The sequence below is a fragment of the Gossypium raimondii genome, chromosome 1, assembly GCF_025698545.1.
Source record: "Gossypium raimondii isolate GPD5lz chromosome 1, ASM2569854v1, whole genome shotgun sequence".
Classification (NCBI taxonomy): Eukaryota; Viridiplantae; Streptophyta; class Magnoliopsida; order Malvales; family Malvaceae; genus Gossypium; species Gossypium raimondii.
In genome coordinates, this window is record NC_068565.1 from 38,929,694 (window position 1) to 38,946,632 (window position 16,939).

General features: G+C 31.6%; 2 protein-coding genes and 1 long non-coding RNA gene across 15 annotated transcripts; 1 reads left to right on the plus strand and 2 right to left on the minus strand.

Annotated features, from left to right (window-relative positions):
* Positions 1 to 2,059: 2,059 nt before the first annotated feature.
* Positions 2,060 to 2,780, plus strand: LOC128042447 (uncharacterized). The gene is made up of 2 exons (XR_008197940.1): positions 2,060 to 2,304; positions 2,454 to 2,780. It is a non-coding gene; the product is annotated as an uncharacterized LOC128042447 (long non-coding RNA).
* On the minus strand, positions 2,509 to 5,247 carry LOC105785785 (prefoldin subunit 6). Of its 2 annotated transcripts, none has more exons than XM_052633694.1 (6): positions 5,101 to 5,247; positions 4,695 to 4,828; positions 4,502 to 4,572; positions 4,266 to 4,390; positions 3,701 to 3,761; positions 2,509 to 2,730 (listed from the first exon to the last, which is right to left on the minus strand). In XM_052633694.1, the coding sequence occupies exons 2-6, from the start codon at positions 4,777 to 4,779 to the stop codon at positions 2,674 to 2,676; spliced, it is 399 nt and encodes a 132-aa protein (XP_052489654.1). In that variant the 5' UTR covers positions 4,780 to 4,828; positions 5,101 to 5,247; the 3' UTR covers positions 2,509 to 2,673. The 2 variants fall into 2 exon arrangements, with proteins under 2 accessions (XP_052489654.1, XP_012467397.1); XM_012611943.2 differs by having other exon boundaries at positions 4,695 to 4,833; positions 5,101 to 5,240.
* Positions 5,248 to 11,094: 5,847 nt separating this feature from the next.
* LOC105785784 (probable polygalacturonase At1g80170) lies at positions 11,095 to 16,389 on the minus strand. Of its 12 annotated transcripts, none has more exons than XM_052633730.1 (12): positions 16,130 to 16,389; positions 15,047 to 15,180; positions 14,907 to 14,958; positions 13,999 to 14,189; positions 13,569 to 13,697; positions 13,208 to 13,378; positions 13,083 to 13,103; positions 12,758 to 12,965; positions 12,436 to 12,517; positions 12,178 to 12,286; positions 11,792 to 11,908; positions 11,095 to 11,667 (listed from the first exon to the last, which is right to left on the minus strand). In XM_052633730.1, the coding sequence occupies exons 4-12, from the start codon at positions 14,125 to 14,127 to the stop codon at positions 11,353 to 11,355; spliced, it is 1,281 nt and encodes a 426-aa protein (XP_052489690.1). In that variant the 5' UTR covers positions 14,128 to 14,189; positions 14,907 to 14,958; positions 15,047 to 15,180; positions 16,130 to 16,389; the 3' UTR covers positions 11,095 to 11,352. The 12 variants fall into 12 exon arrangements, with proteins under 12 accessions (XP_052489690.1, XP_052489682.1, XP_052489678.1 ...); XM_052633722.1 differs by having other exon boundaries at positions 15,047 to 16,028; XM_052633718.1 differs by having other exon boundaries at positions 15,047 to 16,038.
* Positions 16,390 to 16,939: the final 550 nt, after the last annotated feature.

Here is a 16,939-nt window from a genome sequence, read left to right on the forward strand (position 1 = left end):
CCTCTAAATGTAAACACAAAATTCTCTGAAAGCTTGTAAAAGTTAATACCTAAATGGGTTATGGGTTCAATCTTTCTAGAGTAAAAACTGTCTATTTATAGGCTAAATTCGTAGGTCAAATAATATTAAAATAATCTACACTAATTAGAGTTCGACTGGGACAAATAATCAGAATTTGACTTGAAGAAGAAAATTGAGAAACTTGCATGACACATTACTACGTTGTGACATGGCTATTGCCTCATCAAGACGCCCTTCATCGCGTCGTCTGGACATGGTGAATCTTCTTGTCGTGACGTCGGTGGTCGCGTTGTTGGGACGACGCTTCTTCATCGTCAGGACATCAACTTTGTTTTGGTAAAAAATGCAAGGTTCATTCCACAAATCTCCACATTGACTCGTATTTCCACAACGTCGTCTTTGTCAAAGCCTACCACGGGCCTATCTCGAACTATGTAGGATATTAACTGATTCGAAATTGTGCTTAAACATGGAAGCTAGAAGACTTCTATGGTACGTTTGGTTCACTATAATTGAATAGAGCTGTAATTAAATAGAGTTGTAATGAAATAAAGCTGTAATCAGTAATTCAATTGTTTGGTTGAATGGAATGGAATAGAACTGTAATAGTATTCTTGTGTTTGGTTGAATGGAATGATGTTGTAATAGCATAAGGAAAAAAAAAACAAAAATGGCTAGAATACCCTTAGCAGAATTTTTTTTAGGTAGATGATTATTGTTATTGTTATTAAATTTTAATAAGATTAAAAATAATAACTAATTTAATCATTTTAAATATAATTATTATTAAAATATGAATTAATACATAATTGATCTTTTCAATAAAATCATCACGTAGTAAATCAACAAAGCCCAAAGTTATGTCCTTTCTCCTTCAAGTTTACCTACTCTTGTACCGGTATGAATATGATCTCCACAGGACATATGTAAGGCTTTAGCTAGTACACGAAATGCATACCATGATTCTTCTGTCTATCAATAACTGCGTGCATTGCGCGATGGATGTAAAGAAGTAGATACAATCACTAGGGTTATTAACGAACAATGAGTGAATATTGAAAGAAAAGATTCCCTTTTCTGAGAACCTGGAGTAGCAGTTCATTATATATGATAGGAGAAAATTTTATTTTTTCTATTTTTTCAGTGCGGATTTTACACAACATAGGGAAATCACTATTTCTAATTTTCTTTTTTCTATTTTTTCAGTGCGGATTTTACACAACATGGGGAAATCACTATTTCTAATTGAAAAATTGATATTTCTAATTCAAAAGAAAAAAGAGCTATATCATATATAATGAACTGCTACTCTAGGTTCTCACAAAAGGGAATCATTTCTTTCAATATTCACTCATTGTTCGTTAATAACCCTAGTAATTGTATCTTCTTCTTCACATCCATCGCTCAATGCACACAGTTATTGATAGACAGAAGAATCATAGTATGCACTTTTGTGTACTAGCTAAAGCTTTACGTATGTCTGGTGGAGATCATATTCGCGCCGGTACAGTAGTAGGTAAACTTGAAGGAGAAAGAGACATAACTTTGAGCTTTTTTGATTTACTACGTGATGATGTTATTGAAAAAGATCGAAGCTGTGGTAATATGTATTAATTCATATTTTAATAATAATTATATTTAAAATGATTAAATTAGTTATTATTTTTAATCCTATTAAAATTTAATAATAATAATAATCATCTACCTAAAAAAAATTTGCTAAAGGTATTCTAGTCTTTTTGCTTTTTCCTTATGCTATTACAACATACTTAAACTAGATAAATATTATTTATTTTATTAATACATGTTTTGTATATCTAAATTAATTAGATTTAATAATAAAATAAGAATATTATGATAAAATTAATATCAAGAGATATTTTATAAATTATACTTCAAAGATTAATTTGTTCAAAATTTCTTTCGGGTATTTTTTATTTACATACTATATTAAAAAAATGCATCTATTTATATTTAAAAAAAATTATTTTTAAAAGTGATTTAACACCCACCTAATTATAGAAAATTTAATATCATTTTTTAGTGTTTTTATTTCTCTTTTTTTTATCGTGCCTCCCTCTAAAGTTCATCATCACTCTTAACCACTCATCTTCTTCATCTAATATTTCCTCTTAACATGAATTGGAATCAATTACGCGACAGTCGACCACCGGTAGTGCCATCATCCACTATTTCATCTGCTCCAAAAACCACTGATTTCAGCTTTTTTTTTCATCTTCTTGTTTTCCCCCTTTATTTATCTGTTATCTGTAAGAAAAATGGGTAAGACAGCTTCCCTCTCCAAATCACATTTTATAGATCTATTATTAAGAAATGAGTTTTAGTTTTAGATTTTTTGTTATCTTCTGGAAATTGATTGAGAGTTGAAACTGTTGAGAAATGAGTTTTTATTCTTTCTTGTTATGTTCTAGAAATTGATGGAGTGCAGAAGAGAATGAGGAGTAAGATTAAAGTAAAAACAAGATGGAAACAGAAATGGGTTCTGCAATTTTTATTTTTACAACTGTGGTTCAAGAACATTCGATTACAGCTCCAACCAAGGCATGCAATCATGATTTTACAACTATGGGTCATAGAATATCATGCCACTAGAATGATAGTGTTCACCAAGGCAAAACATATGAAGATGGGCTAAGCCTTGGCTTTTCTGGCTTGATGAGATTGAATCCTCTGCTGCACCTTCAATATCTAGTGCATACAAAGCCAATGGATCAAATTCAATTTTTGCTTTTACTCAATACTAGCATTTGTTAGGCTTAGCAAGAAATGCATACTCATGATGCAACTTTTTGCAAACTATAAATTAGAAACGTTGCATGAGAGGGGGTAGAAAAGAGCGCAAAGAAAATATGGCTTATAAATCTAATTACATCTTCTTAGAGTTCAACTTAAACGGAAAAAGACATTTTCTAGTATACCAAAACACACTTTGATTTCATATCGACATTTTCTAGTATACCAAAACACACTTTGATTTCATATCTTGTGGCTTTAACAGGAACTTATATGATTGTTGTATTCTAGTTTACCAGGAGGCAAGTAGGCAACTTTCATAAAAGCCAAACGGCAAGATGCATCCATGTAAAAAGCAGTTTGTAAAATGGCCATGGTCTTTTAGAGAAAAAAAGATTGAAATTTAATCCAAGATGTTAACAGCTAAGTCTCTGGAATGCAAAAGGCAAACCAACAAACTTGTAAACAACAAAGAAGTTTAAAATAAGAACAAATTTAAATGAAATTGGACCTTGATGAATCAGGCAAAGCCAACTGAGTAAATACTGCAAGCTAGGACCCAAAAGTAGACATACAGAGTATTAGCAAATTAGCACCCCGATGATATCACCTATTTCAGGTACTCATCAAGACCCAAAAACCCTTGTAACAAGGATTTAGTAGCAAGCAGGAGAAATCAAACCTTGCTTAATGCTTTTGAACCATACTAACAATCAATCTTAGTCTCACGTCAAAATTTTCATGTCATAAATAATCATGCCTCTGAATGATTATCCAACAGCCTTCAATTGTTTAATTAAACACAATAGAATTCTTTCACAATTCAGAAACATGTTGTGCCAGTGTTGTTTAGAGTCAAATAGAGACAAATTATATAGGCATCAAAACAGCACAAGTAAAGCACTTTAAAAGAAAGAAAACCAACCGCTTCTCTCTTGCTGTGTTGTTTCTCTTCCAAATCTTGAAGAGATCCATCAAGTCGCTTCCTGTTGACAGAAACAAAGTCTTAAAGTTCATACACATGCAACTATGGAATGATAATTACAATATCATGATGCACATTGCAGATTAAAAAAAATGCAGATACAAGGTTACTGCTTAAGCATGTCAAAAGAAAAAAGTAACAGAGGAAGTACATCAGGTTACAACTCTAGAAGGATCAGGGTGAAGCATACCCTCTACTTTCAAATAAATAAGAAATCGACTTTTAATACTGAAGCCCAGACAAACATGTTATTATGGGAATATATCCGCATGGAACGAGATACTACTTAAAATGAAACCAACTTAGCTTAATTTGGAATTTTAGTTGGGTCGCAAAATTCGGGTTTGGAAACCACATTTGAAAACCCACTCATTTACAGTAAAAACTCATAATCCGAACACCACCCTAACCCCGACTTTGTATCTGAATCATAGTGCTTAACATTGCCTCAAAATGTCCCGGCAAAATAATACTATCAAAAGATAAAATGTGAAAGGAAACGTACAATTCAGCAGAGATGTACTCAATTCTCTTACGAACGTTGGCGTTAGCCTCCGCTAAATCTTGTTTCACAAGCACTGGACCTATCGACTTGTACACATTTGCATCCTCGTTTAATAAATCCAACTCCTAATAACATTTTTTTTCCAGCAAAAGAACTAATAATCATCAAAACTCATTTGAAAGCTAAATAATTAATCAATCAATTCAGTCAGCAAAATAACGAAAACCCAAGGAAACCTTGAGGACTAGCTCGTTCTCTCCTAACTGAATAGTGTACTTCTTCCTGACTTGATGGTTCTTGGCTATATCTGGCGAGAGGCCATTCAACAAATACATAAATAAAACTATAGGGCTTCTCAATCGTAATATTTGAAAGCAAATAGGAAATAAAGAAAAAAAAAAAGCTGAGAATGGGTCTCGTTTGGCTTGCCTTTCTGGAGCTTGCTAAGATCGTTGGCTTTGTTTTCGAGGTCCCCCCACAGTTCTCGAAGAGCTGTGGAGGAGGAACTGTTCATTTTCCTCTTTCAAGTGTTTAATCTCGGCAGCCTGTTCATCTGCTGTTATCTGCACTGCAAAATGCTAAGATCAAAACTACAGAAATCATGGCAATCATAAAGTTCCACCATTGCGCTTTTGCCTATGCTTTTGATTTAATTTTGATTTAATTTTCCTCTTTTGCTCCTTCCAACAATTGATGGAATTTTATAGATCAAGAAAACAAAACGAAAGAGAGGAAAAGAAAAACTCTATTGAGAGAAAGAAAAAGAAAGCAGAAAAAGAGGGCAGAAAATTGGGAGAGAGAAATATGGAAGGAACGGAGCGAGAAAATATTTTACCTTGCCCAGCGATGAAGGTGATTGTGATGATGTGAGAGAGGAGCGTTTTTGCGGTGATGTCTCCTTAAACACCGAATCAATAATCGTTGGTGAGGAAACATAATAGAAATCAAACAATTTTATTACATAGGCCGTATTCCATTGAACCAAATAGGTGTTTAGGGTGGGCTCACGGAATAGAGTTGTAATGGCTATGACATTATATTGAACCAAACATGGCCCTAGTCTTTGACTTGTGTATTGCCAAATCAAAACTGACTCAAGTCTAATTTTCACGAATGCAGTGTCTATCTTTTCAAAACCTACACCCAAAAGAGAATCTCTTATACGAAACTATCATACATTTTTCACTCATATGACCAAGTTGTCTCCGCTTCAAACAAGTCGACTTTGACTCTTTAATAGATGAGGGACATCCTATTTCACCGGTCACCATTGATCCTTTCAAAACATAAAGATTGTCAATCATTTTACCTTTCATCAAAACAAAAGCCCCACGAGATGCTCTAATTCTGTTTGACTCGATGTTAATTCTACAACCCTTCAAGTCTAAATTTTCCAAGGATGTGAGATTTCTCTTTAAATCAGGTACATACCCGACGTTTGTAGTGTCCTAATTGCCCCATCGTACATCTTGATCTAAACAGTACCAAAACTGATTACCTTACTAGGTGAACCATTGCCCGTACACACAACTCCACATTCAACTGAACTGTATATGGAGAACTAGTCCTTATTGGGACATACGTGGAAATAACACCTTGGATTCTAGATACACTCAGACGTAAGCTTAGAGTTTTCGCTTTTTGACACCAAAAAGAAATCATCACCCTTATCATTGGCCAAATTAGCACCAGCTAAATCTTCCTCGTTGCTCTCAACAGCCCTTTTATTTCGCAGTTTGTAACAATATGCCTTGACGTGACCTAACTTCTTACAATAGCAACATCTCTTGTCTTACTTCCTTGATGCTATCAAAACCGAGGCTTGCCTTTCTGACTTGCTATTCAAACCAAACCCATTGTCGAGTTTACCTTTGCTCAACAAAGGACCCTTCACATTCCCGAATGAGAGATTATTTCTGCCATAAATCAGGGTCTTCTTGAAAGACTAGTATGAAGGGGGTAAAGAGCACAATAATAGAATAGGCTGATCTTCATCGTCAATCTAAACCTCAACATTCTTTAAATCATTCAAAAGAGTAATAAATTGACTGATGTGACCTCCAAGGTGCTCACATTCATTCATGCAGAACATGTATAGCCGATATTTTAACACCAATCGGTTAGCGAGAGACTTTGTAGCGTAAAGGATTTCTAACCTTTTTCCTAGGATGTATGTCGTTTTCTCCATCAACACCTCCTACAATACATTGTTCGAGAGACATAACTGAATTACAGACAAGGTATTCTCATCAAGATCTTCCCATTCTGACTGTTCTATATCCACGGGCTTCTTCCCTGTAGCAACCTTTTTAGACCGCTCTAGGTTAGTATTGCCATCATCCGAAGTTGCCACAGATTGAATTTTGTGATGACATTGAACTCTCAATGTCGAACCTTGTTGTTGTCATCTCTAAACGGATTGAATGTGGAAATCGACCAAGCTTTGATACAAGTTTGTTGGGGATAAACCTGATTAAGTAACGAACAAGTAAAATAACGAAGAATTTGAAAAGATCAAATACAAATATTTTACATGGAAAAACATCTTTGAAGAAGATAAAAAATCACTGGCAAAAATAATTTCACTATAACGACAAAAATGAATAGTACAAAGATGGAGATAAAACTAAACCCCAAAATCTAAAATAAGAACCTTCTAAATATAAACACAAAATCTCCAAAAGCAAATACCTAAATGTGTAATGAGTTCAATCTTTCTAGGGTAGAAAAGTGTCTATTTATAAGCTAAATTCGTAGGTCAAGTAATATTAAAATAATTTGCACTAATCAGAGTTCAATTGGGACAAATAATCAAAATTTGACTAGAAGAAGAAAATTGAGAAAATTGCATGACACGTCGCCATGTCGTGGCGTGGCTGTTGCCTCATCAAGATTTGGTGAATCTTCTCATTGTGACGTCGGTGGTCGCATCGTTAGGACGTCAACTCTAATTCAGCCAAAAAAAATGTGAGGCACACTCCATATAATGCAAAGTAACTGTTTAAAATAATAATTGATTAGCATATATCAATTATTTTGATAATTCAAATATAATGCTAATAAAAAATTTGAAATCGTTGTTAAAACATTTGTAAAATCTATAAAAAAATTTGAAATCGTTGTTAAAGCATTTGTAAAATCTATAAAAAAAATTTGATATAAATTAGACTCTTCACTATTTAATTGTTATTTTTTAACAATTAATAATTTGACCATAATAATTTGTAGATAATATATAATTAATATATTGAATTATATTATAAAAGATACTATTCATAAAATTTTTTATATGAAATATAAAGTTATTTATCTATAATATATATACATATAAAAGCACGAGTTTACGTAAAATAGAATGGTAACTCAATTAAAAATTGATGTAAAATTGAGTTTTAATTTGAATAATTCTAAGTATAAAAAGAGAAAATATTTTATCTATTAGTAATTATCACTTAATCGATAGTTATATAACAATTAAAAAATTAAGTTTAGCTCTATAAATAGCATCCAATAGTTAAGTATGTTCAATCATGTAACATCTAAAAAAAAATACTTGTAAAAGAGTTGAGATTGTTAGCATTAATAAATTAGAATTATCTTAAAAGAATGAAACATTGAAGCGATTGTTTTTGAAGAGATAATATCAAATTATATTCAAACCAAAACGGCATTGGAAAAGATGAAAGATTATTTTAATTAATGATGAGATAATACAATATCACGCCTATTTTTATTTTTTCATTTTAGTTCCAAATTTATACATTAATTTTAATAGTATTATGTATTAATTCATTGTTAATTAATTTTTAGTTAAATATTGATTTTAATATTTAATTGTTCATAATAAATATAAATTGTAATTGATTTTTATCTCATTGTTAAAGCAGCAACTTCTTCAATTTATAAAAGTGTTCAGTTTTATGATTTTGTTTCATTTCATGATATAAAAAACACATAGACAAGTAAATTGGTATAATTTTATATTTTTGTATTTTTCTAGATATGATTATTAATGTCAAACCAACGTTTCAATAAGGAAAAAAATAAACGAAACAAAATAGATAAAAAAGAAATTGGGATAATTAATATATATTTTTCTTTATATGTTTAGATTTTCCAATTTTAATTTTATATAATTTTAATTAGAATGTTGCATGATAATTAATATTTTATTATATGTTTTAGTTTCTCTAATATAAAATTTATGTATATATATATTTAAATTAGAATGCTGAATATGCCATTCATCTTTGTATAAAAATACTTTTTTTATAATATTGTATAATTACTTAATTACAATTTTCAACTTCTTTTATTATTATTATATTTTTTTTGTTAATGGAAACATAATAATGCCAAATATATCATTATATAAATTCATTTCATAAACGTCTTTTAATAGAATTAAAAATTTGATTTATAAGTATGGTCATTTTTCTTATTTAAGTATATTTTAAACCAATCAATTTAGTAAAATCAAGATTTTTATTTATAAATATGATAAATTTTAAAAATAAAAATTATTTAAAATGAAAAATTGAATAATATAATGAATAATAAATGTTATATTGATTCGTTCATATTTTTATATGTATATTATAGATTATAGATAGGTTGTAAATAAATAATAATAAAAAAATAAATTGTAAGGAGAGAAATGCATCCCTCATCTATAGTGTGAATCCTCCCCATAAACTGCAACAACTCACATGTATCCAACCTAATTTACATCAAACCATTTATATGAAGTTAAGCAACATTTTAAAATTTTGAAATAAAATAATTTATATTCAATTACTATATATATATATATATATATATTTGAAAAAAATACAATTATTTCATTTAACCATTGAGAACAAAACAAAATATACATCAATCAAAACTCTGTGTAAAAATGTAGCAATAAAGTAGATATGTTTTAGCTAATTACACAAACAAATCACATGTACGTAAACTAATTTTCATCATTTCAGTTATGCCACAATTTACCTCATTTATTTGAAATCAGCTAAAGTCGTCTCAACTAATATTTAAAAAAATAACACTCAGGAATATGGAAATAAACTATCTATCTATATAAAACACAAGTTTAGAAAAAGTTTTGAAATGAGGAAATATCTTTTATTATTTTTATCATATTAATTAAACTTAAAAGTAATTATAATATTTAATTTAAAATTTTAAAATAAAATAGAAATTATGATCATTATAATTTAATAGAAGTTGTTATAACAAATTTAAAAATAAGGAAAATATTTGGTATAGTGCCATTGAAGTTTTAGACTCTACCAAGAAGGTTGGGGTTGATAAGTGTCCTATAAGAGTATAGTAAAATATTAAAAAATAGGCATTTAACAAAAGAAGAAGAAGAGAAACATAAAGCTTTTTGTGAAATAAAGAAGTACCAGCATATACAATATTCACCCTAAAATAATTAGAATTTAAGTTACAATTATATTAATTTTAAAAAGAATTATTACTTAATAAACTTTAAGCAAGAAAAATGTTATGATAATTATAATTATAATAAAAAACATTATTAATTTGAAAAAAATAGTTAGATAAAGTCATAGTAATAATAAAATAAACTTATAACTTAAATTACTATTACAATTACAATTATATACATATTGAAATTAAGATTTACTTTTAAAATAAATACATTCATATTAAATTATATTTATTATTTAAAATTAAATTACTATTACAATATACAGATTAAAATTAGGATTTAATTTATAGTAGTTCATAGTGGCCACTATTATTGATAACAATCATCAAACATGTTCTTCCATTGGTGTTGGAATTGTTTATATTGGTGTTGCTTGGGCTAGTCGCTAATGGTTGTACGAGGAACATAATTACTTCATTTTAATATTTATTCACTATAAATACCTTATTTAATTAAAATTGTTCGTATTATTTCTTAAATTTCTCTCATCATAAAATTAAATTTGATTTTACACTAATTATAATATTTAAAAATTTAAACTCACATGTCACATTAAAAGTTAATAAAATAAAAAAATATATAAAATTCACCTTAAATAGCGTAAATTAATGAACCCTCCTGAAAAACTTGAATCTTACTTTGCTCCGTAAAAGTTCACAAATTCAACAATCCTAACTATTGAAAACAAGATCAATATATATGTCAAACTTCACCCCACAAAATTCTAAAAAGAAAATCATCTATACAATTTATATGAGAAAATATTTAGTACGCTATCAATAGAATTATTAAACTCCATAAACAGGATCAGAAAATTAATAGGTATTTTATAAGGGTATAATAAATTATTTAAAAAAATAGAGATACCTATTAATTTTTAAGATTACTTGAACAATAAAAAAACTAAACTCCTATTATACCAAATACTCAACCTAACCCTATATGTCGAACCAAATAAAAAATCAAATGCTTAGTTGAGAGATAATAAACAAATAGGGAGTAGTGAGTTTGATAAAGAAAAAATAAAAATCAAATAGCGACAGCTTCAGAAACAAATTCATAAAAAATAAGGGGCAAGAATCTGGTTCGAATTTTTATCTTAAAGGCTTTGTTTTCATAAAAAATAAGGAGTATTATTTTTGAAGTCCGCCTTCTGTAGGGACTGTTTACTTGTGTTGCAAGTAACAAACTGGACAAAGTGGCATAGCCCTTCTCACCTCAAGATGTTTACTAAGTTAATCTAATTAAATTGATCTTTCTTCTTCACTGTAACTAGATACATACATTAACTGCATTTTACATATCCTTGCTATATTGTCTGGACTAATTTCAATGCAGGATAAGCAGTTGACATTTTTAGTTCCGCAAATGGAGTTAAGAAACATCATGTGTTCTTAATATTTAAAAAGAATTAAAAATAAATAAGTGAAACACATTGAGGCATTTTTATTTCGTTCATGGAGTTAAATATCTCCACCGCCACTTTTCCAAATAATAGTCCTAAGAATAATGACATCTGCTATTTCCAATAAAAATTTGACTCGTGACTTAAACCTCACCGGCCTCAACTGTGCTAGTTAGCTCTTGGTGCAGTAATACTATGCCATCATTTTTCATATGCCACAGGGAGCTTTAGAGTTCAGTGTGAATAATATGATCTCCAGTGGGTTCGGTAAGCTGAGCATTGTCTTTCCTGTCAATAAGAATAAAGCCTTTGTCTTGGGAACTGAGGCAGTCGGCTGAAGGATGAACAAGCCCGTAGCCGAAGCCTTGTGCAGAGTTGCAGTAGGTCTCAACTGTGCCATCTTTCTTCTCCAAGTTTACATTGCTTAGGACTAAATTGCTACAGGGAACAGTATTACTGCAGGCAAACTTGATTGCTTGCTTGCTTTTCGTTGTCCCACTAATATTTCGGTATACAATCTGGCTTACTTGCACTGCTGATGTCTAACAAATAAAAAAAGAACAATGAATTCATGCGAGCAGTATTCTAATTGGATGAGAGGCTCTTTCAAGAATCGGGACTCTAATACAATCATCATACAGATACTGAGTAACTTGGATTACGCACCTGGTTTTGGCAGGTTGTTGGTGAATCACAGTAGAATTGATCAATAATGATGGGGTTAGCAACATCTTCCATCCTCACATTTTCGAAACGCACACCACGAACATAACCAGAACCACCCTATATCAAAGAATCACAAAGAGACAGATGTCATTCTCAAACCCGAAGTGTCTCTAACTACAAATTGTGTTCAAGCAAATATCATATCTCATATCTTACTCCTAAACAGCATCTAAATGTTAAAAGTATGCTACCAACTTGTCTTTTTTTCAGATATGTTCACAACTGAAGCCCCATATAGTCCTCTACTTTCTACTTTGCTAATACTGGCTAAATGCTTATTCTTGTTGATAAACGACGCTAGGTTTACAAGATATGCCTCAAAATACCTGCCAAGTTTTAATCCTGACACCATTCGTAGTCTCCCTGAGTAATGCTGTATCCAAGACCACGTTTGTGACAATGCCCACCGAGTTATCCTCCCCGAGGCTTCCAATGCTAAGTGGCCAAGTTTTTCATAAAATAGGAATAAGGAAAGAAATGAAACATATAACTAGTTTACACTGTACCATGTGTCTCTGTCAAGTAGATCTAGATACAGTCGGTAGAATTAGTTAATAGAATCTAACTGGAAGTTCGGAACATACCTGACTCCATGTCCTGGTCCACAATATATTCTCTTCATCTTGATAGTCGATGAACCATTGACAATTGAGATGCAATCATCACCTGAATTTCATATACAGTAAGCATGATTGTTTAACCAGTCAGTATGCACACATGTAATAAGTTGAATTATAATTTTTTTAACACATCCTTTCAGCTTCATTGTTAGGCTTTGTTTGTTTGGTGTTTTTTCTTTTCCAATAGAAAGTGTAAAACAAAACTTAAAAATGAAATAAAAACAAGAGACAAATATCAGAAAGTAAAAGCACCAATCTTGCTAGGAAAGACAAAAGATCTAACAACCTGTTCCTATTTTGCAGTCTTGAAGAACAATATTAGTTGATTTAGTGATGTGGATTCCATCAGTGTTTGGACTGTCTCCAGGACATGTGACTTTAACACCAAATACTCGAACAGCTTCAGACTTTGAAATGACGAAATTCATCTGTTGGCTGTTCTGAATAGTAAGGCCTTTCACCTTAATAGATGAGCTTGAATCTATAGTCAGTGCCTGCAACAAACTCATATATTAAATCTAATTCGAGATTTTTTGCTAGTTCAAGTGCACAATCATGGCATGCTACTTATTGGAAGCATGAGTTTTATAATTGTGGAAACAGAGCCTTACTGTCGGTGCCCCTCTGCAAGGCTGCCAAAGAAAAAGCAAACAGAAAAGGAAATACATGTTACATTCTATTTGTTTGACTCGTAACTTGAGCATGAAAGAATTTTAAAGAGAATCATAAGAATTACATTTGACTTGTTCTTTTTGCAAGAAGCTGCCCACCATTTGCTGCCTGATCCATCGATAACTCCTTTTCCTCGGAATGCTACTCCCTGCAGCTTAGAAAAATCAAGCCACAGTCTAGGAAGATCTGGGTCCCAATTCTTGGGTTCATCTGGGGCCACTATTGTTCCATCAATCTGTATAATAACAATAATGATTATGATTTAAGAACAAATGTATAATATATATATATATATATGACTGCTATTAAAGTTAAAAAGTAATATGAAGTTATGAACATGGAATTATTATCCAAGATCATTTAACATGGATAAAGATAAATGAGATGTTATTTCATGTGTTTAGCTTGACGTACACTGAAATTACCTGAACAATCAACCTCTCTGCACATGGCCCCTTAAACTTTGTAGCATTAACTAAATAACGACGTCCAGGAGGAACCAATAAAACTGATTTTCGAGTAGAGCATGCTGTGTCCCATGCTTTTCTAAAAGCCTGATGTAGAAAACATTGCCGATTTATCAAATGAGAAATTAGCTTACTTCTATGACAATGAAATTCTATTTGGCTAAAAGTAATAACACCAAGCATGAATTTCCCGACAGCATGCATATATATCTATTTTCTCAATCCTTGAGAATTGTTATGCTTCAGACCCCCCATGGAAACAGCGACAACAAACTACTGCCCAAACCATAAAGGTAGAGCTTTCAATGTGTCCTAAAAAAACCATAAAGGTAATTTCAGGAGTCGGAAAAAGTACATAATATATATATATATATATATATATATATACCTGAGTGTCATCAGAAACTCCATCTCCAACTGCTCCAAAGCTATCCACATTCACAAGAACCTTGCCACCATGTTCACTTGTCCAAGATGGGGACTCAAGAAAGTCTGTATCTTCTTCTGCAATGTCCATGTCTTCAAGTTCTTCAAGTATGTTAAACTTGTCATATACCACGTTTCCTGCAACTCCATATGCTGCTATCAATAAACCAAGAACGGAAACAAGGAATAATTTAGCCATAATTTGTTCTGTTTTGTTTGTTTGGGAGATTGATTTAGTTCTATAAATGCAATAAGACATTGATTTAATTTATATATGCAGATTAGTTTAGGAAATGAATGGTTTTGAGAGCTATCTGTCTTGGCTTAAAAGTAGACTAAGGTGCTACATTTTCTACATGCCCACACTTAAAGTACAAGGGAGATTTTATTTTAAAGTTCTTTGCTTTACTCTTCAACCAGTTGCCAAAGTTCACCAGTCAAATGTTATGTATTTAGTACAATCTATCTCTCATTCATATCAGTGGATAAAATAATTAGCAGAGGAAAGTAGATATATATATATATATATTAACTCAATTTTATAAAATGAAAAATGAAATATCACCAAGCAGGCATGCAGGGATATATTTAACATGAAATATGGCAATACATACCTACATAGAAAATTTTTTGCAACTACCTAAAAAGAAAATTGAATTAGCGAATCAGGGGAGAAAAAAGATTCTTTCCTGTTACAAGCCAAGAGCTTCAAGCTAAAGTAACTGCATTTTGGAAGATTAAGCAGAAGATGCAGACTTCACAAACAGGTTTCAGTTTCATGTAAATAAAAGGGGAACAAGCTCAAGTGTTGTCCCCAAGTTCTCAGTTGGATGAAACAGCAAGTCTACAATGACCCTAAATCTTAGATACCTTACAGAATTGACCCCTCCTGGTGTCTGTTCTTCAGTTTCACAGAGCAGACCTGCGAGGCCAACAATAACATATATCATACATGCAAAATACTAACGTTCTGGGCAAATTCCATAAAAGGATTTCATTAAGTTAAATACCAACTTTCCCTCTTTGGCCAACCCTGCATGATTACACCCACTTAAAAGACGTAAAGATGTCACTTCATCTGGTATCAGACCCTTATGCACCATTGCTTCGTACAGACTGACACCTTCTCTCCCCATCCCGTTTTCTGCATATCCATTGATTATAGATGTGAAACAGAAGACATTAGGAATAGGAAGTGTCTCAAAAACCAGGCGAGAGAGTTCAGAATGGGAACATCTTGAATACCCCATCAATAAGAGACCATGAAACTTCAATATCAGATTCAATAGCCAGATTTTATAGCAAAACAGTGCACGAGCACGCAGATTCGGCTGTGAGTGCCTGAGGGGAGGGGGTATCCTCAATTTTTTTCAAGATTTCTATATTTGGAGAGCATTGGGAGGATTCCATTATTTTATATCCATGGCAAAACATATGCAGAATATGTCAAACACAGATATTTTAAGAAAAATGAAGAATTAAAGCATCATAAGAACATAGAATTAAGGGTGCAAGCATCTCATTAATCCTTCATCAAACATTAAACCATATCTCAAACAAATATTCAGTGGTACCACAGTGCCACAAAGAGGGTTATTAAGGAGATACAAACACCAAACTTATCTTTGGCGTACATATCAATTAGCGCTGACTGAATATCCCCCTACTTTCGTAACAAAAGACTGACTTTGCCTGCCAAAGGAAATATCCCCCTCTTCTACTGGATAAATTCAAGAACCTCAAGAAAGAATGAATTAAAGGGTTTTTTTTTTTTACCGCAGAAATGCATCCTCTTAACTAATTCAAGAGCATCAGACAGCACATCACTCTCGGAATATGCAGGAATGATTGAATCCCATGATATCAAATTAAAATGCCGGTCAGGCAATTGATCAAACAACTTCAAGGCCACGTTACCGTCCCATATGCAGATGAAGATTCATAAGTGAGCTTCCAATAAACAAAGTCAATCCGAACCCAAGTGAAATCACCCTGCAATGAACTTGAATTCCTTCCATATAAAACCCTCCACTCCCACAAGCAGTTATCACATAAGAAAATGTAGGACCAAAAGACCAGTTTCTTTGACTCACCATCTCGATATATTGTTGGAAATTTGATGAAGGGAAGGATTGAAACAGAAGCAAAAATAGATAAAAATTGAGTGAAAACAAGATGAACTAGTGGTTCATTAACACGAAAGGATTATGAATCTGATCAGCTCAAATCCAATGAAGGCCAAGCAAATCTAAGTAAGATTGAATAGTACCATCCAAGACTTTATTACTAATGTACTAGATGCGCACACGACCAAAAAGAAAATCAAGATTCATTTTCTTCTTTTAAAGAAACTGAATGTTGATTTGGTCCAAGAAACCAAATGTTGCTGCTAAGGCGCATTGGATTTCATATATGAGCTTGAACGAGCAAATTTCGAGAGCAAATGGATCAAAAGATGTCTACAAGCCCATCCTGAAACTTGAAAAGTAATTTAATTGAATATTAAATCAATATATCAAAGTGGCCTAAATTGTAAAATATTTAAGTTACAGGTTCAATTTTATTTTAATAGTTGGGTCATCATGTAAGAGTTTAGCCCAATGAGCCCATTTAATTCATTTGACCGAATTCCCATTAAAAATCCACACTTAGAATTATTTTATTTTTTTGTTTGATGAGTTGTCATGTTGGTTATTCCATTTGGGTTAGAAAAACTTATTTTGGGGGCCTACAAGTAGCATGAATGTTCATTCTTATACACATACAATTGATTTATGTTTTTTTTGAGTTAATAATAATTCTCTTTGAGTTTTTCTTCAATAATTGCTCTTGAGTTTATTTTAGAAGTTGTTTTAACAAATTTTCAGGTTGTGGGAACCATCTTCAAGCTTTTTCTTGCCAAG

Coding starts and splice junctions, on each gene's coding strand:
- LOC105785785 (XM_052633694.1), bottom strand. CDS start 4,779: ATGAACAGTTCCTCCTCCACAGCTCTTCGAGAACTGTGGGGGGACCTC. Junction 4,573..4,694: donor TCTTAGCAAGCTCCAGAAAG/GCAAGCCAAACG, acceptor GCCTCTCGCCAG/ATATAGCCAAGAACCATCAA. Junction 4,391..4,501: donor AGAACGAGCTAGTCCTCAAG/GTTTCCTTGGGT, acceptor AAATGTTATTAG/GAGTTGGATTTATTAAACGA.
- LOC105785784 (XM_012611941.2), bottom strand. CDS start 14,295: ATGTCTTATTGCATTTATAGAACTAAATCAATCTCCCAAACAAACAAA. Junction 13,698..13,998: donor GAGTTTCTGATGACACTCAG/GTATATATATAT, acceptor TTTCTACATCAG/GCTTTTAGAAAAGCATGGGA. Junction 13,104..13,207: donor GCAAAAAGAACAAGTCAAAT/GTAATTCTTATG, acceptor TTTCTTTGGCAG/CCTTGCAGAGGGGCACCGAC.